Source organism: Phocoena sinus, chromosome 5 (assembly GCF_008692025.1).
Source record: "Phocoena sinus isolate mPhoSin1 chromosome 5, mPhoSin1.pri, whole genome shotgun sequence".
NCBI classification, from domain to species: domain Eukaryota; kingdom Metazoa; phylum Chordata; class Mammalia; order Artiodactyla; family Phocoenidae; genus Phocoena; species Phocoena sinus.
The window spans coordinates 14,296,316-14,319,932 of record NC_045767.1 but is presented as its reverse complement, the minus strand read 5'-3'; the positions used below and the strand labels follow the sequence as shown (position 1 = coordinate 14,319,932).

Genomic DNA, 23,617 nt, shown 5'->3' with positions numbered 1-23,617 from the left:
AATCAGTTAAAGTAATAAAAATTAGGAATAGTGTCCCGTAAAAAGATAAACTAAGAAAAGATAAAAGTTTTTAATTTGTTTAGGGACATGCTTAGAGGCAAAAAGTCTTTAAAAATGGCATCCATAGAGAGCAAACAATTTAATTACTAAATTGCTAGACCAAAAGCCTGTTCTTTGAATCCTGCAACATGTATATAGTTAGGACAAAAGAAAATAAAATGTTAACCTAGGGGACTGAAACTGAATATGCTGTGCCTACCAACCACACAAACTGTCCAATACAGTTGAAAGGTTGGAAGGAGTTTTATTTAAGAGGAAAAACTAGGAAGATAGGCACCAAACCATAATAGACAAGGAGGATTGCCAACCATCTCAAAGCAGTGAGTAGGAAAAAGTAAAGTCATCTGTGAGAAATCATAACCCCCAGGCTTGTGTCACAACAAAGTATAGAATATATACATAAGTACTATCTGTGATACAGGAACTCCAAACTGAATAAGTAAAACTGTTCTAGGACCAGTGAGACTTCCTAAGGGCTCTGAAAGAAACAAATACAAAACCTCTCTGGGACACTTCTATGACCCAGGGCACACAAAAATCCCACAGAAAAAGCAGCCTTACTGAGGATGAATTCATGGTGAAAACATAAATCATATGAGGAAACAAGCACTGTGTAGCAGAGTTGGTAGATACAATCAGAATTAGCAATTAGCACCCTAATTCTGAGAACTAAAAATGTGATAAAATACTCTAAAAGGCTATAAAGTTAGAATGTTTAAAATGATTAATAGATTTTTTAAAGGAAGCAAAATAATACAAATAGTACAGTATGAAAGAACAGACAAGTTTGAAAGAACATCTAGAAATGGTAGAGTGCTTGAAATTAAAAACATGACAAAAAGAGGCTAAGAGTCATAGAAGTTAGAATAAAGGGATCCTACACATTCTAATAGGAGATCTAGAAGAAACTGAAAAGAAGGGGTGAGAGGCAGTAATCAAAGGACAATGTCTGAGACTTCTCCAGAAGCTAAAAAATCCATCCATCCTCAGGTTAATAAAAAATTCCCAGTAAATTTAAAAAATTTATAATGCTATAAATTTTATTGAAGATGTTGGGATAGTACTTTATATTTGTGCTGTATTACACAAACACATTTCTAAAGCACTGACATACATATTAGAAATAACCCTTGAAGTGAGGTAGATAATAAAGGTAGATGATAACTGGGGAGGTTAAAGGAATCACAAAAGTTAGTGGCAAATCTTGGACTCCCTATATCTAATTTAAATTTGTTTTACTAATACTATACAACTAGTATATTTTAGGATAATATAATCTGAGAGCTCACAGTTGGCCTTGTAGAATGCAAAATCCACCATCTTCATTTTACAGAAGAAGGAACTACACCCCAGAGATTGTGTGGCTTGCCCAGAGAGGCACAGGTAGTTGTTGTTGATTCCATCATTGGAATCAGGTCAGCATCTGGTTCTTGCAGTAGTCCTCTTTTCAGGAAACAGGGTCGGGTAAAGGTTGGGTACACCTGCTCTGGAATCAAATCCCTACTCAGCTCTTATTGGCTGTATAACTTTGGGAAATCATTTTTTTTTTCATTTTTATTGGAGTATAGTTGCTCTACAGTGTTGTGTTAGTTTCTGCTGTACAGCAACGTGAATCAGCAATACATATATTTTTTAAAATCCACATTAGACACATCCTAATGAAACTACAAAATATCAAAGAAATAAAACTCATGACTTGCAAAGGAACACTATTTAGACTCATCAATAATAATGGATGCCAAAAGATAAGGGACAGTTACTGTCAATCAAGAATTGTCAACCAAATTATTATTCAAAAGGTAAAGATTTTTAGACAGAAACAAAAAATTCACCATTCAGAGACCTTTACTGAAAGAAAACCCAGAAGGAAAGAGGTATGCAAGAGGCAATGAAGTAAACATATTGGTAAACCAAGATAAACACTGGCTGTAAAAGACTTTTTGGTGGGAGAAGTAACCTGGTGAATTGGGGGATAATTTAGACTCTTTCTCAGTTTTCTTGAGAGCCTACACACATTTTGGTCTCTTCTTGCATTTTTTCAGGGGCAGGCCCCAATGTAAAACTAGGTATATTACTATAAGCAGGTAAGTCTGCTTAATTCTGGAGTGCAATAATTATAAGCCCATAGACACATTTCTGTAATATCAGTAAAGCTGATTTTTTTTCTATCTCCACTGCCCACTCTTCTAGCTCAACTGTTTGAAATTTCAGGTAGAGATTCAGCTAAAATGGTATCTAGAAGGAAATTTATGTCTGCAAATATATGTATTAGAAAACAAAGAGAAAATTAATGAGCTGGGTGTTAGAAAAAGGACAAAGTAAACAAATATAGAAGGAGATAATAAAGAGCAGATGAAATAGAAAACAAAGACATAATAAACAGGCAAGAAACCCAGAAGCACTTTAAGAAACCACTAGTGATAGGAGCCAAGAAAAGAGATTCAAATAATGTTAAGAATGAGAATATTGGACATATAGAAAAGATTTTTTAAATAAATGAATAATCAGCTTTATGCCAACAAACATGAAGGCTTACATGAAATGGTCAATTTTCAATAAAAATATAAATCAATATTGATACAAGAAATAATAGAAAACAAAGACTGTATCCCCTAAAGAAACTTAACCCATGGTCATAAATCTACTTGTAAGCTCCAGGCCAAGATGGTTTTCAGGCTTGTTTTACCAAAACTTTGCCAGAGAAAAGAAAAAGGGGAAACCTCCACAACTTCTTCTATGAAGCTAGTATAATCTTGATATTAGCAAGAAGAGTAAAGAAAGGAAAATTAAACCTTATAGATACAAACATTCTAAATAAAATAATCACAAGCTAAATCCAATATATCTAAAAACAGAACCATCATGGGTGGCCTAACAGGTTTATCCGAGGAATACAGGGATGTTTAAAAATCTATTAGTATTACTGCATTAACTGATTTAGGGAGAAAAAAAGATCATTTCAATAGATGATGAATAGCGTTTGTTAAGTTTCAGTATCCATTTACGAGAAAAAACTCTTAGCAAGGAAAAGAGGATAATTTTAGCTTTTTTATATCAACGCAGAAGTATTTTCTTTAACGTTAAGCACAAGACAAGGATGCTCACTGCTATAGCTTATATTCACCATTGTACTGAAGAGCTTAGGCAACATAATTAAGAAAAAAGAAGTAGGATTAAAAATGAAGAAAAAATTTGGTTATTTCCCAGGCCATATGGTTCTATATACAGAAAATCCAAGAAACTCTACAAATATTAGAATTTTTGAGAATACAGCAGGATTGATGGATACATTGATCAATATACATAAATCAAACATAATCCCTATGTTGTAGCAGCAGCTGGGCATACCTACCATGTATTGGCTTTTTTGGTTCCAGGCATTGTGGCTATGCTCACATTATTTAATAATAAAAACAGCCTCATAGGTGTATTTGTCGTCTTCTTTTAACAGGTTTTGAACATGGGACTTGGATAGTTAAGTAACTTGCCGAAGGTCCTACCGCTAGTAACTTAGGTGAGGCTGGGACTACAACCCAAGTCTATGTGACCCCAAACCTAGCCAGGAGGTACTCTCATTTCCTCCCAGTAAATGTAGAGAATGTAATGATAATAATCCCTTGCGCCTGACCCCAACTCTTTCTTTTTACTCTGATATTTTGTGTTTTTTTAATAGGAAAATTATTCTCACACCCTCAAGTTGTACACACAACATGGAGAAATAAATGGTCGTAGGAGAATTTCAGGATATTCTGGACAAAATCCGGACGGTGGCGGGCCTAAAAGGATGGTGGCCGCAGGGGCAACTGAGGAGACCGGGGAGAAGCCGGGAGCCGCCCAGCAGCACTGGGACCCGGGGTCTGTTGGGAGCAGCGGCACCCAGTCCCCTCGCTGCTCACGCACTGCCTGCTGGGAGGCAAGGCCGCGACACCCGCCGCGTCGGAGAGGACAGAGGACGGCGTCGACGGGTATCACCAACTTCTCCGGTGTGCTTGTGAGACGGAAGAGCGGTGTGATTCTTTAACGTAGAAAGACCAGAGCCAAAACATTACATTGCGGTTTCCACAGTACCGCCCTTGAAAATGGATTTCACATTCCTCATAGCAACAGCAGCAGGAGCTATAGCCACCCTTGCTGCTGCGGCTGTTGCAGCATTGATAGTGGTAAGAAGTCTACGTTCTTTTAGAAAGTGGACAAATAAGGACAATAAGCGTACGGAAAAACCTCGTAAAAAAGTCTCTTTCATGAGACCAACCAATGGGAAACAGTAAAGACCTGAGGAATCGGGCGAGAAGCAACAGGAATCACACAAGGAATTGGACGAGAGTGTACAGGAAACCCGGGAAGAACTGAACGACAAGGGACAGGACCACGAAGCACCGAATGACAAGGAACAGGAACCCCAGGAAGAAGTGAACAAGAAGGGAGAAGAAACTCACAAAGAAACGAATGAGAAGGAACAGGACAGCCAAACTTCAGGCAGACACAGATGCTGATCAAATGAAGAAAGCAGACAGCTGGGGCAGCGGAGGCTCCTTTTCTGCGGAAGAAAGGGCAGAGGCTGGAGGCCATTCACAGGCTTGCTTGGTGTCACGGCCACACACAGGCGTAAGGTTGCTTTCCTGTAAAACTGGTTTTCAGAGGTAAGGGTTAGTGGATGAGACTGCACCTTTTAGGATATGAGGGAAGTTAAACGAAGGGAAAGTTGTCAGTGTGTTGTTCCTTGACAAAAGTTTTTTTTGGTATTTCAAGCCCTGGTGGGGGGGGGGGGGAAGTCCCATTGGCTTTCATACCAGACACTGTTACTTGTGAGGAGAAAAGGACTCCTTCCCCCACCCCCCCGCCCGGGATCGACGGTGCCCCGTAGGGCGAGGCGAGGCCGCGGTCGGCCGCACAATGGGAGCCACCTCACAGGGGCGGGCGCGGCGCGGCTGGCGGCACGTGGGCACCTCGGGGCGGCGAGGCCGGCGGGGGTTGCGGGGGGAGCCAAAGCTGCGGGCGGGCCCTCGGGGGAAAGAGCGAGGAAGTGGTTGACGGGTCATCAACCGCCAGGCTGCGCGCCCGACACCGGGCAGGCCTGGGCAGTGTCCTGCCCCTGCGACCGGCAACGCGTCCCCCGTTGCCAAAACAACCGGAAGGGGTCCTTCAGAACACGTGGGCAAACCGCCGGCGGCCGCTCTCACCTATACCAGCCGCAGTGCGCCCCGCTGCCGCGCGGTGGCGACCGAGCTAGCTAGTTCTGCTTCCCCTCCTCCTCTCCTGCCCGATCCTCCCCGCTCCCCCTTCTCCTCCCTCCCACTCCCGGCTGCCTCAGCCGCCTCCATTTTCCAGATCTTTCTCGAACCCGCAGCTCCTCGGGCAGCCGTTGCCCGAGTGCTGACGGAAGCGGCCGAAGTCGAGGCCGGGAGCAGCCTCGGGCGCGGAGGGGGACCCGGCGCGCCTCCCCAGCGACCGAACGCGCAGGCGCAGACCCAAGTAACTGCCGGTTGGAGGCGGTCGAGCCGCAGTGGAGAGAGACCTGGCTGGCGGAGGCTGCGGCGCGGGCGGCCTCCACCTCCTCCAGGGTTCCCCGACGCGCTGCCCTCGTTTTAATGCGCAGCGACTTCGGGTCATCTCTCCTTTGCTTCTCGTAGGAGTCGCAGTTCCAGGAGCAACAGCCTAGAAGAGGACGCGGTCCCCGCACAGAGGGCTTCAGCACCATCCCCCCGACCATTAGGCGGCGGGATGTCTGTGGTCGGCATTGACCTCGGCTTTCTCAACTGCTACATCGCGGTAGCGAGGAGTGGCGGCATCGAAACCATCGCCAATGAGTACAGCGACAGGTGTACCCCGTAAGTGCCTTGTCTGGTCATAACCCTAGGAAACGTCTCCTCCCGACCCTTAACGCTTGTCCCGCCCGCTGGTTTCTTCTGATGCGCGGAACTCTGAGATGACAGGTGCAGTGTATCAACTGCGATCTCTAGGGACCGCGGGTTGGCGCGCCCAGGTGGGAGTCGGACGTACTCGCTCCGCACAGCTGCTTTTCCTTCAAGGACAAGGGACTTAACTCGGATAGCTGGCCCATCTCTCCTTTCTGTACCCACGCCCCCTCTCCCCCCCCCCCCCCACGCCGCCCACCACGCCTCTGTCCGCTGGCGGCCCTGCTTCAGTTTTCGGGAAAGGGATCGGAGCGGGACCACCACGATGTCCGGAACACTGGAGAAAGATCTTTGGTTACCCCTAGTGGGGCTTGTGTGGGATTATTGGCCGCGGGCAGGCATCCCCGCTCGCTCAGTAGAAAAACTGTTTATTCTTTTTTCCCTTCCTGCTTTCCCCATCTGTCAGCGTGACAGCTTTCTCTCAAAAAAAGTAGGAAATGAAAGCTTAGACTGCAAATATCAGAAGATGAGTTGCAAGTTCATCTGACCCAGAAAACCTTTTTTGTTTGTTTTTAAAGAAGAGATTGAGATATTCAGGTTTTTATCTCAGTGTCCTTGAGAATTCGAGGTAATCGGATCGGTTTCCAGGGGCGTAGGTTAATGGTACATTAATAGGGAGAGGATCAGGGATGGGAGTCGTTGGCCTCAAGTATTGGTAATGTTCATCCATTAAAGGAAAGTGGGGGAGTTAGAACCTACCAAAAGCATATTTCTACAGAATGAACCGTTGGAGAGTCAGAGGCCGCTGCCCTGTATAAGCGTGACTGTGAAGTGATTCCATTACGAACACTTAACGAAACACTTAGGAGGAGTGGCATTATGTCATGGAAACATGTTTCCATATGTTCCATTGTTTCTCTGATCTGGGAAGTTAGCAAAGAATAGAATTAAGTAAGACAGGGTATGAAAAACTAGCTTCTTATTGTAGACTCCTGTTACCGGTAATTTTATGAGGAAACCAACTGTCCATATCTTATTTCCTATGGAGAGGCAACTAAACATGTTTGACCCTTCTGAATGGTCCAAAATACAGTACTTTAAATATAAGACTAATCTTGTCAGTGTTAAGCTAAGCCTTTAAATAATTATATTACTACACTTTTATGAGTAATTTAAATTACGTCAAGGAAATGTTGACGATAGCTTACTTGAATCATTTTGTGCTTTGGTTTCTTTCCAAGAATATTCTATAAGGTTTTGTACCACATTTTTCTAGATTATATGCATTACATTTCTTTTACTGAAATTTTGGATCGTTGTATTCTCAAATGTGAGCATAGGTCAGTTAATTTTCATAGTACTGTTAGAACTCTTCTTTTTACATCTTTTTCTGGCTTTTATGCACAATGAGAAGGTGAAGTAGTAATTGTAAACTATTTATGACTTCATCTCTACAACGTTTTGTTTTAAGCCACAGTAGATATTGGCTTCTGCCAGAAAAGGACTAGGAAATTCCACTCTCCTCTTTCAGCAGAGTAAAGGTTAATGGGGGCAGTCTTTGGCTTCAGGGACTTAGCTTATGGAGAAAAAGTGAGAGGTAGGATGGACGTTCCCCTTATCTTTAAAGCCTTATCCTAAAAGGTCATAAACCAGAATTGTAAAACAGATACTGCATTTCCAGGCTCAGAAATCTTAGTAGTGGGTCCATGACTCTTTAAATTTAAAGAGCCTGGCCAAACTTTCAAAAGAGAGTTATTTAGAAATTAGGCTGCTTATTTAAGTCTTCTAAAAGTCTCTTTGTTAATATTCTTAAGCACATTGGCAAATTCTGTGTGGCTGAGAGTTAATGATCTTTCTGATTGTAAGAGAGTCACTTCTAAGATCTAGATTTAATGAGCCTAATCCAAAGTAGAAAGTTGTAAAGGTGGAAGCACTGTATTCCTAGCTTGTATCAGCAACTCTTCCCTTCTTTCCGTGGCTGTGTACTGTCATTTATCTCAGAAATATATCTTTTATTGTTACTGAACTAATACTTCACTGTAGTCCAGTGTTCTTATACTGTATATTTGCTTTGCAGGGCTTACATTTTTGAGTGAAAGCATAGCCCTTTCTGATCCCTAGACATTTATTCGTCAAATGCCTGTCTTGCAAAAAGCATAACTATTAGAGGACCTGTAACTTTTCTAATACACCACAGTGTCTAATAATACACATAAACTAGCATTTCAAAAAATTTTTTTTTCCATATTCCAGTTGCTGACATCAAGGTAATATGACACAGGTATTTCTGAGATGCAAATACATTATAAAAAGATCCTGTGAGGACTTCCTGGGTAGGCCAGCGTTTAAGACTCCGAGCTTCCACTGCTGGGGGCACGGGTTCGATCCCTGGTCAGGGAACTAATATCCCACGTGACCTGAGGCGAATAGAATAGAATTGATTAAAATAGGATAAAATATTGATAAAAAGGTCCTGTGGAAAAGAGGTAGGAAATGTTTGATTTAGTTGGTTTCAACATCCATACTTTTTCACATTTGTTTCATTCTTTGACAAACTTTATTATGGATTCATGGGAGAATCCCACATATAAACAAAGAACAATTTAATGAAAAAGATAATTGCTTAAGTTTGGTGTACAATTAAGGGACCAAGGGCAAGTAGTTAAACCTGTTTTTCAGATTCACCTTCTGTAAAGTTGGGAGTGCTTGTACTAGCCTCTCTTATCTCGTGCATAAATTGAAGAGGAAGAAAGAAATTAACATGCATAAATTGAATAAAATATTAACTTATTTTTTCTGAATATTTTCTTATTTAAAATTATTATGCAAATAGTACATGTTTATTGTAGAAATATAGGCATGTTAAAAGATGAAAATGAAAATTATAATTTTTCCATCCAGAAATAAAATTTCCAGATGGTTTTCTCTGTGTGTATTTCAAGGGTAGATTATATTTTATATTCTGTTTGGTGTCCTTTATATATAAAATATATTTCTATACTATTAGTTTCAGTGTCTGTATAATCATTTCCTTAATTTAATTCATCCCTTATTGGATATTCAGGTTGTTTATATTTTCTTTTTATAAGCAGTGTTGCAATAACTATCTTTATAACTAAATTTTTGACCCTTAATTCCTTCAAATAAGTTCCTAGAAGTAGAATTACTGAGTGTGTACATTCTTAAGGCCTTAGATATGTTTGTATTGCTTGATTAAGTATAGATGTAGGGATTGGAATTTCCATGCTAGACTCAGTTATATCAAAGTGATTAGTTTCACACATGGGAAAAGAAAACTGCAGCCAGAAATCCTCATTCAGTATCAGATTAAAGCATGTGGTCAGCTAAAACATGCTGCCTGCCTGTATTGATAATAGTGATGTCTAGGGGCTAAGCATTGTGTTTGCGCTGTCACACATATCACACCAGTTCTATGAGTTTGATAATACTAGCTATCTTTTTCCATAAGAAGCCTTAAGCAAAGTTAAGTATCTTGGCCAAGAACTAGTAAGCAGTGAAATGGATTCAGTTTCAGGCTGCTTTGACCCCTGAACCCCAATGTCCTTACATTATCCATTGGCATATGGATGGTATCTATATATTGGTTTCATGGGGGTGTCATGGAACAAATTGGGCAGTTACTGTAGAGAGAAGGATCTTTAATATCAGTCAAATCATCTGTTTTTGGCTATTTTTTAAGAAGTATTGTTTTAAAATGTTTTAATATGCTTTTAAGTTATTTTAAGAACATGTAAAAATCTTGTTTCAATTTAGAAATTCATTAAAAAATACGTACACAAAGTAAGTTAGTGTAAACCTATGGAGGAAAGTAGTGTGGAAAGACTATAAACTATTAACAATGGATATTTCTTGACAGTAGAATTATAGAGTATGCTTTTAATACATAGTCTGTAATGTTTTGAATTTTTATGAACTTATTTTACAGTAAGGAAAATGGATCTTTTAATCAAACTATTATTTCAAGACATTTTTGTTAGGTGTACGTATTTGTTTTGTGATCAACATTCTGTAGGATCCGACTTACTGTTCAATTCTCTGTTTTTCTGTCTTCATTACCTTTTCCCTATTTCTTTTCCAGTGTATGTATAATCTGAAAATATGCGAAAATATTATTTATACACTACACCTCAAATATGTGAGATGTCCTCTTCAGTGCACAAAAGTAGAAATCACTTACCTTGGGGTATTGAAAATAAAAATTTTTGTACACAGAAAATGACAAAACTACAGACATTAACAGTGGCTAGTTGGGTAGGAGGACTTTTTATGATAATAGCAGTTTGGAGTAGGAGAATATTTTTACAGTTTTTAAATTAAATATTGTACTATATGAAATGGTGTTGTTTGTATGTTTTACTATTAGCTTACATTAACTTTGATTTAAAATATTTTAAATACTGAAGAATTACATAAAGTAAATCTCCCAGACACCTCCTAAACTTTAGTGTGTTTCTATACATTTGCAAGTATATGTATATAACTGGGATTTTTTTTAACGTAGAATTACATTATACATATTTTGCAATTGCTTTTTTCAAAATATACTGTGGACATCTCAGACTTGCTCATATGACTCTAATTTATCTCATCTTTTTAATGGTTGTACAGCATTCCGTTTATCTATACACTACCATTAGTGTACATTTCAAAATATTTTGCTGTTGACAAACAAAGTTCAATGAACAGCTTCCCCACACCCTTCTTTTTTTAAAAAATGAAATTGTGCCTAAAGGAGTGGGTGGGCAGGTATCTCACACTTAAGCACGGCCAAAGCTAGAACTATAAAATCTTTTAGTATGAATATTATGCATGAAACAAAATGAATCTCCAGTCATTGCCTTGAATTTGTGGGTGAAAAATTCTGAAAAGTTTCTAGAAGTCAAGGAATGATAGGTACAAATTACATAATATCTATTACGAGTTGGAGGTGTTTCATGTCATTGGTAGTCTTTTTAGTATGTGGTCACTAAAATACAAATTAATGACCATAACCATGTTCTAATAAAACTTTATTTGCAAAAATAAGTGGCAAGGGGTAATTTGCAAACCTCTCTTCTAGGCAGTCATAATCAAAAGACTTAAAATTACTGTGCATGGATATTTGTCTTTGAACTGATGAATTTTAAGTAAGATAGTCAGCTTTTAAAATAATGTATCTAAATACTTAAACAATATGTCTCATTTAATGTATCTAATCAGCTTTTTAATTATTGTGTCTACCTATATAAATGTCTGTGATTTCTGTTAATGGGTTCAAGTTATAAACTAATTTGTGAATTATGCTTACTAGAAGCGTTTGGAAACTATTAAAGGAATTTTTATTATTTTTATCTGTTAAAATGTTTTATGCATTGTCCATATTGAAAGATTTGAAAGTTTATATTATTACTAAATCATATATGCCTAGAAGTTTTATACTTTTAAGTAGCAAGCTAAAAAGGAAATGGCAACAATCAGTCCTTTTGAGAACATTCCTCCCCCACCCCTTCTAGGGCAACTTTTTTCCAGATAGTTAATTTTGAGAAATAATAACTAGATGTTTTCTTTACTGTCAAACTCTCAGATCCCTTAATTTGTTTATAGGCATTGAAACACTCTAAGAATGTTGTCTCCAAATTATTTGAACCACTAAGGAATCATTTTGTACAGAACACTATTTGGGAAATGATGCAGTGGTTCTCAGCTGGAGGAGATGTTGTCCCCTAGGGTGTATCTGACAATATCTGAAGATATTTTGGTTGTCACACGGGGAGGGGGAAAGGAGGAGTGCTACTGGCTTCCAGCAGGTAGAGGCCAGAGATGCTCCTCAAATCCTCTAGTGCACAAAATAGCCCCACTGCCTCAAAAAAAATTAGCCCAAAATGTCAGCAGTACCAAGGTTGAGAAACCCTGCTCTATAGACATCTTGGCAACCATATCAGCGGTTGACAATTTGATTCAGAGCCAAATTGGCCATGCAAGGAGCGGACCTTTTGATTTAAACTAATTGATTGTCCTCTCATATCATTAATTCAGCTATTGTATTTCTTAGCATCTACTCAATGATAGCCAAAGAGGTTATAAATAGTAATTATGATCTCATGGGACTGGCAAGGGAAAGCGGAGATTTCTAAAAATAGGGCTATTTTTAAAGTGTAAATGGTAAGATCAAGAGGTTTTGAATCCTTTGCTTTATAAAGAAGCAAACAAATTTAGTGTTGCCCTCTTAGGTGAGAAGTTTCATAGTCTGTTGGCAGTATGTGTTTTCTCCAACCTAACCATGCTTGGCTTTATAAAAATAGGCTTTATAAGAGAGACAGAAAGTTAATCTTAGATTTTAAGGGAAAATACAAGTACATCTTTCTTAAAGTAATATCCTGTCATTTGATTTTTATGCCGCTCCTCTACTAAAAGTGATATAGGACATTCAGAAGCTTTGCTTATTTGTTTAGAGTTTTGTGGCATTCTTTGAGAATCTAGGACTACCACTGTGGTGGCAACATCAGACTGGATATAATATATTTAAGCTGCATTGTGAACTCTCCTTTTTTTTTTCTTTCAGGTATAAAATGGAATTTCTAAATAGTAGTTGAAATAATATATAAAAAGTATAATGTAATTGGATTATGTGATACATAGTTGGATAAACTGTTGAATATCCTTTTCTATAAGAACTTTTATATCAACCTAATATGTGTGTAATTTCCTTGGTATTACTAAAGGTCAGGTAAAAGTGTTGAAAGAGAATAGGTATTTAACTTATTTTGATTTTTCTGAGAATCCTTGGCAGGTATTTATTTAATGGCTGTGTTCTAGAATCTTTTTGAAAAAAAAATTGAAGGAAGGAATTTGAAGAACTTTAGTATGTGAGGAGAATTTTCTCTGTATTGAAACTGGGTATTTCCAAGTTATAACATTAAATTTTTAAACTTTAAAAGTTGTCTGGGGCTTCCCTGGTGGCGCAGTGGTTGAGAGTCCGCCTGCCGATGCAGGGGACGCAGGTTCGTGCCCCGGTCCGGGAAGATCCCACATGCCGCGGAGCGGCTGGGCCCGTGGGCCATGGCCGCTGAGCCTGCGCGTCCGGAGCCTGTGCTCCGCAACGGGAGAGGCCACAGCAGTGAGAGGCCCGCGTACCGCAAAAAAAAAAAAAAAAGTTGTCTGCTTTTAACCTAAAAGAATATCTGATAATGATAACTGTTTAGCTTTCCTTGTGAAGTGATACAGGTGCAAAACATATTTCAGTGAATACAGCACTTAATAAATGATAGTTGAATCAATCTTATTTGGAACTAAGTGTTCTAACAAGGTAAACTCGTGAGAATCAACCTAAGAATAAGATTTTCTGTGCATTGAAATGTTGGTAGCCTTGTATTGAAAAAAGTATTCAGAAGTGTATCCAAATAATGGAGTTGAGAGTAAGATGGACTATAAACAGGCTAAGAGATGGCAAATCCATGTTTTCTCTGATGAGTTTTAGGGTGGAATGCCAACCATCCGCGTGGATTGCTATATCAGGTATGCAGATATCTACTCTGGCAAAGACTGTGTTGAATCAAGGAGTTATTTGCAAGAGAAATGAAGGTGTCACCTGAACCACTGATTCTTACTATATCCTGTTTTGGCCAGATCACAATTAAAAGTAACTTCCATTTCGTTCATCTGTTCATCACATTTAACATTTTAGTCCTACATATATATCTGCTTGGACGTCTCAAAGGTACCTCAATCTCAGCATGTCCAAAATAGAACTTGTGAAGGTCCATCCCCAAACATGTCTCTCTTACAGTGTTTTCTGTCCCATTGCATGGCACCACTATCTACCCTCTTACACAAACTGGAAACCTAGACATTATTCTTGACACCTCTTCCTATTACGTATTCCAGCACTGTTCAATAAAAATAAATATAATGTATGTGAGCCACATACATAATTTTAAATGTTCTAGTAGTTACATTAAAAAGCTAAGAAACAGGCAAAGTTTTAATATACTTGATTAAATCACTATATTCAAAATCTTATTTCAACATGTAATCAGTGTTTTAAAATTAATGAGATATTGTAACATTTCTTTTTATATTTTAAATCTTCAAACTCCAGAGTGTATTTCACACTTAAAATAAATACATCCAATTCAGATTAACTGCGCTGGAGCTCCAGTGTCACAGTTGGTGAGCGCGAGGTACTTACACAGCCTAGCTGCGTTTCATGTGCCTGATAGCCACGTGTGTCTGGTGGCTGCCGGATTGCACCGCGAAGACCTAGTTCATCACAAAGTCCTTTGAGTTTTAGCTCCTAAAATCTCTTAATTCCTTTTCCTTCTGTCTCAGCTGCTACTATACTGATAGAGATTATTGATAACTTCTAGCCCTCCTCCCATTCCTGTAGTCAAAATGATCTCCACCAGGGCTTCCCTGGTGGCACAGTGGTTGAGAGTCCGCCTGCCGATGCAGGGGACACGAGTTCGTGCCCTGGTCCGGGAGGATCCCACATGCTGCGGAGCAGCTAGGCCCGTGAGCCATGGCCACTGAGCCTGCGCGTCCAGAGCCTGTTCTCTGCAACGGGAGAGGCCACAACAGTGAGAGGCCTGCGAACCCAAAAAAAAAAAAAAAAAAATGATCTCCACCAAACACTCCCCTAATTGAATCCATCATCATTTACTCTTCCTTCAAATCTCATCACTTTCTCCGATAAGCCATTCCTGATCCTCTTTTAGGTCAATTCGTGCTGTTGCACCATGTGTACCCGTTTTTGTACCACCTAGTTTACTTTCACTTGTGACTCTATAGCAATATAAGTTCCAAGGGAGCCAAAATGATGTCTGACTTTTTTCCCCTTATTATTATAGCTTTAGTACCCAACAGAGTGCCAGGCATGTAGTAGTTACTCAGCATTCATCTGTTAAATTGACTGAATGAACTTAACTGCTTGCCTTCCCTGAAAAATCCTGTGTCCCCAGTATAACAATATCTTGTTCAGCTCTTGAAAAGCACTGTTCTGGGATCTTTTTTTTTTTTCCACTTTGTATTATATGTAAGCATGGAGTGTTCATTCTATTATTCAAAAGCCTTTAATGAACTCTCAAACCTACTGAAATATATTTCAAATTTATAATATATCATTTGAGACACTGTATAATCTGGCCCTCTGATGTATCTACCAAAATGTCCTATGAAACTAGCGAAGTTGTATTCTTCCTAGTCTCCAAGTGAGCATTAACCTTAGGAGCCATCTTCCCTTTCTTTCAGCAAGTACCTTGGTTATGTACCAGATGTCTAAACCAGTGCTATCCAGAACTTTCTATTCTACAGTGTATGTTCTATGTATTTTCTGTTCTCTGCATATCCAGTAGCCATATGTAGCTGTTAAGCACTTGGCTCTTGAGCCCTTGAAATGTGACTAATGCTGAGGAACTGAATTTTTAATTTTAGTCAATTTAAATTTTACTAGCTACATGTGGCTAGTGGCTACCATATTGGATAGTGCAGATCAAGGCAATGGGACATACATTATCTACCTACATGGCGTTCACATCCTACTGTGGAGATAGTAAAAAAATAAATTGTATCCGATGGTGATACATTATGGAGAAGAATAAAATTGGGGAAACAGGAGATGTATGTATTGGGGAGGAGCAAGAATGTTATTTATATAAGATAGAGAAGGTATCTTGGATAAGCTGACATTTGAGCCAGAGACATGAAAGAAGTGAGAGCTCATGGCATGTGTTCCAGAAAGAGAGAACAGCGTGTACAAAGCCCCTGATGCAGAAATGTGCTTGCCCTCTTCCAGAAATAGCAAGGAGACCTGTGTACCTAGATTGAAGTTCCAGAGTAGAGCAGCTAAGAACCAAACCATGAAGGGCTTTATTGGCTGTTGGGGAGATAGGACACCATTGAAGGGTTTTTAGCAGAGGAGTTTGTCTTTAAGAGGATCACTCAGGCTGTCATATTGAGAATAGACATATACTGGGAATGTCCTTTTCCACAAAACAGATACATATTAAAATGCTTTCTTTTCTTTGAAGTCTTAATTCAGAAATCACATCTTCCACCTGCTTTTCCTAAGCCTTATTATCTAGAAGTGATTATTCTCTTTTTTTGCTAGTATCATTCATAATTTTATTTTATATGTTGATTTTCTTTTGATAGACTATATTCTCCAAGCACAGTGATTGTAGCTAGTATACATACAATGCCTGTAAATATTTTTTGATTGAATGAATAATTACCTGTAATTACAACTGAAACCATGGAAACATTTTCTCGAATCACAACATGAAATTTTTTTGAAAGTTTTTTTGATAAAAATGTTACTCTACACTTGTTTTTATAAGCAGAATTACATTTGCAGTAGTAAAAGCAACAATCATATTGTCCAAAGCATTTACCTATACTCACTCACTTAATCTTCACACAACTCTGTGAGTAGGTATTATTATCAACACTATCTTCTTGATGGGAAGCTGAGGCAAATAATGGTTAGGTAATTTCTACAAGGTTACTCAGCTGTTAATGGGCAGAGCCAGGATTTAGATCCAAGGAGCCTGGCCTTACTAAGTACAGTTAGTCTTTTTAGTAAGTCATAGACCAGTAGAATTTGAAAAACAATTTTGGGACCAATACAGTGTTGCCAAGTATTACCACATTAAGAAAAATTCTAACGTTTATTCTGACCACTATTCTATTACTTAAGAAAGTTTAAAAATATGTAAAATTCTGATTTCAGTAACCTATTTTTTTGAGTAATACATAATTATATTCATTCCTTTAATTCATTTTTATATAGAGAGAAGCAGAGTAATAGCACATTAGTATAAAAATACCTTGAGAACAAACTTTTTGTTTTTTTCCTGTTTAGAGCCTGTATATCTTTGGGATCAAGAACGCGAGCCATTGGAAATGCAGCTAAGAGCCAGGTAAATTGTTCCTGTAGATGTTTTGACTTACAGGCAGAGTTAACTTCATATTGGTAACTAAGCTCCCATTTTATGTACTTGAGAGTGAAAAAAGAGAATAAAGAAGATGACTGGTCCTTATATCTTTGTATCTTATTAGATATGTTTTGCTTTGGGTTGTAAAATATTTCTTGAATTTTATTTTTAAAAAATCTTAGTTGTGAAGTCAGAGTATGCTACCAAATGACGTCAGTTTTTCCTTGTATGGTCACTTTCTATGAGGGATATCCTCCTATCTAGAATATATACTTCTACAACAAGTGAATGATGTCTTTGTAAAAGAAGGTGGGAAAAAATGGAGAAACTAATATCCAGAGTAATCCTCTGTGGCTACTATTTTACTACTACTTTACATGGAATCTGTTTAAGTATTTATATTTCTAGGCTTCTGAAATCAGTTTGCATAAAACATTCACTTTTAACATTCCATGCTATAGGTTCATCGTCCTTGGACTTTGTTTATTACCATGAACCAAAACCCTTAACAATTATTTCTTACATGTTAATATATACCTGAGTCGTCTTTATTACAAAATAAGTCTGTTTAAAGGGGCATTTTTCCTCATGACTTTTTGTACTCAATTATTCAATTGACTCATTTATCCATGAATTTTTGCTTAAGATTTTATCAAGATTGTCTTACAGTTGGCCTGTGTATGAATGTGTTTTTTTTCTTTCTTTTCCATTTTCATATTACATATAAACAAATGTTGTTTGTGCCAAAAGGACCCCTTCACTAAAGTTTACATCTCGTATTCTGGCTGATCTTCTTCTTTTTTTTAATTTTCCTTATTTTGGGGGGCTGCGTTGGGTCTTAGTTGCGGCACACAGGATCTTCGATGAGGCATGCGGGATCTTTTCGTTGCGGTGCTCAGGCTTCTCTCTAGTTGCAGCTTGCGGGCTTCTCTCTAGTTGTGGCATGCCAGCTTTCTCTAGTTGTGGTGCATGGGCTCTCTGGCTCCAGAGCGTCTGGGCTCTGCAGTTTGTGGCACATGGGCTCTCTCGTTGAGGTGTGCAAGTTCAAAAGTTGTGGTGTGTAGGCTTAGTTGCCCCGCGGCCTGTGGGATCTTAGTTTCCTGACCAGAGATCGAAGTCGTGTCCCCTGCATTGGAAGGCGGATTCTTTAACCACTGGACCACCAGGGAAGTCCCCTGGCTGATGTTCTAAGTGTATCGTAGACCTCAGACTCTCTGAAGAAAGCAAACTATGAGTTACTTCTCCAAAAAAGCTAAAGAGATCAACATGGTAATTCAGCATCCCAGTAGTTTTCATCTCATAATTGAAGATCAAGATCTACTTGGCTTTAAAGATCACTGAGAGGGAAACAACTGGATCTCAATAATATTCTATAGTTTGAACTACATGTTCTAGTTAAAGAAAAAAATTACTTTGCCAAAATACAAGCTATTTACAAATTAAGACACTTTAACTTAGCATCATGTTACATGGAAGGAGTTTTAATTTACTAGCCTAGGAGCAGTTTTCAGCAGTGGAAGCAACATAGTACCACAAAGAATAAGATATTGAGAGTAAAAGAAGAACATGGCAATAAAAAACATAGTTTAAATAAAAACACAAATGAAAGTGGAAAGAAAGAAATCAAAGATACTAATTTATTAGCCCAAAAGTGTTGAAGAAAGCCAGAAATGAGTTGTAGATAGATTTTCATTGTATTATTTGAAAAGTTTTAAAGTTTTCTTTTTTGAATCTAACATTCCTAAGGTAGGAGCAGAGTTGGAGGGGCAATAGTGTAATTTTTCTATCAATTAGAAACCAGAAGAATGAATGATTGTGTGTGATTCTGAACTTGGATATGTAGGATAAGGAGACTTAGTGATTCTCAAGTATTAGCATAGTGTTTATTTTGCATTAATTAAGTAATTGATAAATAAAAGTGTTTACTGCCAACAGATAGTCACGAATGTAAGAAATACAATTCATGGTTTCAAAAAGCTTCATGGGCGATCATTTGATGATCCTGTTGTGCAAACTGAAAGGATCAGGCTTCCCTATGAGCTGCAGAAGATGTCTAATGGAAGTGCAGGAGTTAAGGTAAGTTTATATTCCCAGAATGCAAACATATGTTCAAATTAAAGAAACCAATTATGATAATATTGCCTGTTTTTAAATATTTAAAAATTTTTTAATTTAACTCCTTTCCTCTGGATGCAGTACCTTTATACCAAAAATACAGGCAGTTTTCGTAATATGCTTTAGTGAATGCAAAAAAAGAATCTGATTTAGAATAATAATCTTTTTAATCCAAATACTTTTATTGTCAAGAAAAAAGGATTATTATTTGGAGAACTTTCAGAGGTGAACCACTTTTAAGGAATAAAGGCAGATGTGATTTAGAAAAATAGACCCCAAAAGTATGTTAATTTCTATAATGAGCTTTCTCTAATTTAGAAGAATCTTATAACATGTTACAGAAGTATTAAAGCAAACTCTTCTTCCAAGTAAGAGATGGATTCTGGATTTTTACTTCTACATCCTGAGACAGGAAGTTATAGATTGGTTAACAAAAACTAACAGAATACCCCAAACCACAGAGTTACTATATGGCTCAGCAATTCTACTCTTAGGTATATACACAAGAGAATTGAACCATATGTGCACACAAAAATTTGTACACTAATGGTCATAATAGCATTATTTATAATAGCCAGAAAGTGGAAACAACCCAAGCGTCCATCAGCTGATGAGTGGATAAACAAAATGTGGTATAGCTATTCAATGGAATATATTATTTGGCCATAAAAAGGAGTGAAGTACTGATATGTGCTACAACATGGATGAACCTTGAAAACATGCTAACTGGAAATAAGGCAGATATAAAAGGCCGCATATTGTATGATTCCATTTTTATGGCTATCCAGAATCAGGCAAATCAATAGCCATGGAAAACAGATGTGTGGTTGCTAGGAGTTAAGGGTAAGGGGGAATGGGTGAATCTACTACTACTACTGCTAATGGGTCACTCTTTTTAGGGTGATGAAAATGTACTACAGTTAATGGTAATCAGTGTACAGCTTTGAATGGACTAAAAACCACTGAATTATATACTTCAGAAGGATAAACTTTATGTGATATGAATTATATCTCAAAGTTAAAAATTTTAATAGCTGATTTTAAACTTGATATATATTTCCATGTTTAGAAGAGGGTTCTGACTACAGGATGGATGATGAGTTGTAGTAAGGAGACATGAGACTTACAGTAGTTCAAAAAAGACACCATGAGAGATTAAAGACAAGTTGAAAAATGGTGAAATTTGTGGATCAGGAGGTGAAATTTGTGGATCAGCTCTTCCAAAGTTTAGTGTATTCACTCCATTGGGGTACAAAGTTAAAAGGCATAGCGTTTTCTTCTGTAAGTTGGATGTAGTTATCATATGGGTTCTAAGGTAACTTTGTATTGCTTATAAATATTGTGGTTGTCATTATGAAAGGGTTTGATTACTTGAATAAAGCACAGTATTCCTTGGTCAAGAAGCACTGTAAAGTTTCATTTTAGGTGCTTAAATTCAACCTAGTCTTAAACCTGTGTATGAGATGAAGTAGTTATTTTAAAAAATAATTTAAAAATTCCATGTATACATCTATATACAGTAATATATATTAAATTTCTTTTTTTTTTAAAATAAGGAATTTTTTTTTGGCTGTGTTCTCATTTCCTTTTCACAAAACTGTATTACTAAAATTTTCATTTTAAACCCAAGAAGAGTTCTAACTTCCAAAAGAAAGATTATTTGATCTTTTTCCCCTTATTTGTTTATAAGAGTAGTGAATGATAAAACTTGCTCTTCTGGGAGATGGGGAGCTGGAGCATGTAAAGACACTCTTGATAATTTATTTGGTTGTAATACTATGTGTAAGGCACTGGAACTTCAGAGATGAGACATAATGATACTAGAGCAATCCTTTTGGTATATAACTTCATTGAGCAAGGAGTTTGCCTTTTTCACTGTTGTGTATCGATCATGTATAAGGTAGGTGCTCATAAAATACTAGATGAATAAATGACTCTTGATAAATATCTCCTCTTTTGGCTTTAGGCGCGATACCTAGAAGAAGAGAGACCTTTTGCGATCGAACAAGTTACTGGAATGCTGTTGGCTAAGCTTAAAGAGACTTCAGAAAATGCTTTGAAGAAACCAGTGGCTGACTGTGTGATTTCAGTAAGTTTTACCTCAGTAATGAACACTCTTGAATCATATTTTCCAGTGTATTAATGTTGTATTGAAATATTTTTCTTCCCTTTACTTTTCCTTCTGCCCTAATCCAGTAAATAACCTAAATCCATTTTTACTTTTATGTTAAAAAATTATTTTATTTGATAAAGTTCAGGATTGAGTTTCCCATAAAGTTAACTGTGATAATCAGTGAATCTTAAAATAAAAACTAATGTATGTGATTAGTTGGTGACTGCTGTACCTGCCACTTATCCCTAAGAATCTTTCTAGGTAGCACTTAACGTCCCACCCCTAGGGACCGACCTTAGTAACATTTATGTCAAAGGTTGAAAATGCCCAGTTGGGAATTTGAGATTCTATATATTCTGTATCAGAAATAAAAGATCCTTTTTTTAAAATGATAAATTAGATGTATTTAACCTGTATACTTCCAGAAGTTTTGACATACGCATACACCCGTGAAACCATCATCATCACAATCAGTATAATAAACACATTTATCACCCCTCAAAACCCACTTGAGCCTTTAAGGTAAAAATTGTTTTTATGTAAGATGAACAGCATGATGCTTTGATATACATAGTGAAATGATCACTACAGTCAAGCAAATTAACATATCCATCGCCTGTGGTTACTTTTTTTGTGTTTGTGTGGTGAGAATACCTGAGATCTACTTTCTTAGCACATTTCCAGTATATAATAGAGTATTGTTAAGTGTAGTCACCATGCTGTACATTAGATCTCTAGAACTTATTCATTCTACATAACTGAAATTTTGTACCCTTTGGCCACTGTCTCCCCATTTCCCCGACTCCCTGCCCCTGTTAACCACCATTCTACTCTATCATATGAATTAGACTTTTTTAGATTCCACATATAGGTGAGATCATGCAGTACTTTTCAGAAAGAAAAGATCTGTCTTTTAAAGATTCTTAACAAAGCGTTTAATCTTTTACCCCCTGTTTTATCTCTTGAGATCCCATTATATATTGATAACTAGTTTTTAAGTTATATGTTGTCACCTAAATGTGAATATATTCTTAGTATTGTTAAACTTGACTACGTAAGTTCAGGAGTCTCATGTCATCAGAAAAATAGAATCGAATTATGAACTCTTCAATGAATTTAGTAATTAAAATTTGTGAGGTGTATTTATTTTTTAAATATTTATTTATTTGGTCGTGCTGGGTCTTAGTTGCGACAGGCGGGCTCCTTAGTTCCGGCATGCATGTGGGATCTAGCCTTGACCAGGGATCGAACCTGGGCCTCCTGCATTGGGAACATGCAGTCTTAACCACTGTGCCACCAGGGAAGTCCCTGTCAGGTGTATATAGAATTTTTAAATGAGAGAAAAATATTAGCTTAGTATTTTGTTTTCCAGTCATTTTGTTATAGTAAATGATAGAGTTTACCATTGTCCAGGCCCTATTAAAGGCATTTAACGTGCATTAACCCATTTAATCCTCAGAACCACTCTGTAGGTAGGCTATTATTAACCTCAATTTCACAGATGAAAAAACTGAGACACAGAGAAGTTAAATAACTTGTGGTCATAACTCTTCCATTATACTGCTACTTAAAAGTATATGTCAGAATGGTGCACATTTTAAAAATGTATCTTAAATTCAAATCCATCCCTATTTATCTAGCCATACTTGATTTTACTTTCATGTCAGAAATTAGTATCAGAACATGGCATTGTGAACTTCTTGGGCATTATTAACTTTGTAATCAGTGCAGTAGACCCATGTGAGCTGTACAAAGGGAAGTATTTTCTGCTCTATGCACTGTCATATCTCTAATGGCTGGAAAAGTACTGGTACATAAGTGCTTAGTGAAAATTAAGTGAACCATACCTTATAATTTAGATTTTTGTCTGAAGGGTAATACCAAAATCAGGATATACAAACTTATCAAAATTCAAGTTCTTTTTGTGTTATTATCTATTAAATGAAATTTCTAAATTCAAAAAGCACTAAGATTGGAGGAGACTACTTACTTAAAATTGGAAGAGCCCCAAGTTTTATACATGGATATACTTAATTAGCTTTTTAGAAATTTGTCTGTAGACCAAATGAAAGTGCTTCTTAGTTTGACAGTAATAAGTATATGTAATCTTAATTATTAGTTTTAAATTAAGAGTTTATTTTTTAATAGAAATATATTTAATGTTTTTTCGTGATTTATAAAGAAACACATGCTCATCATAAGTCCCCTGCAATATAGTTCCCCCTCCCTTTGAAATACAACCATTGTAAACATTTGGAAATATATTCTTCTAGTAGTACATACATACACAAAAATGAAATCATGCTCTACATGCCCCCTTTTCTTAATGTAATAAAGATACTATTCCATGACAATTCAGATCGATCTGATTCTAACAGCTATGTAGGATTCCATTATGTGGATATAACATATTTAACCAATCTCATTTTAATAGACTCTTGGGTTTTTAATGTTTCATTATTAAAGATTAATAAATAAGTATTTTTATAGACCAACATGAGAAGGATTTAACATATTTTTGAAATCCTGCAATATTAATTCTG

General features: G+C 37.3%; 1 protein-coding gene across 2 annotated transcripts in view; it reads left to right on the top strand.

Annotated features, from left to right (window-relative positions):
* The first annotated feature begins 5,369 nt into the window (after positions 1-5,369).
* The window catches only part of HSPA4L (heat shock protein family A (Hsp70) member 4 like), a 53,454-nt gene continuing 35,206 nt past the window's right edge, over positions 5,370-23,617 (top strand). Inside the window, exons 1-4 of one of the 2 annotated variants that reach the window (XM_032632913.1) lie at positions 5,370-5,888; positions 16,774-16,831; positions 18,782-18,922; positions 20,928-21,050. In XM_032632913.1, the coding sequence (XP_032488804.1) occupies positions 5,782-5,888; positions 16,774-16,831; positions 18,782-18,922; positions 20,928-21,050 (429 nt within the window). In that variant the 5' untranslated portion in view covers positions 5,370-5,781. The remainder of the gene's footprint in view (positions 5,889-16,773; positions 16,832-18,781; positions 18,923-20,927; positions 21,051-23,617) is intronic. The other variant, XM_032632914.1, reaches the window with a different exon arrangement.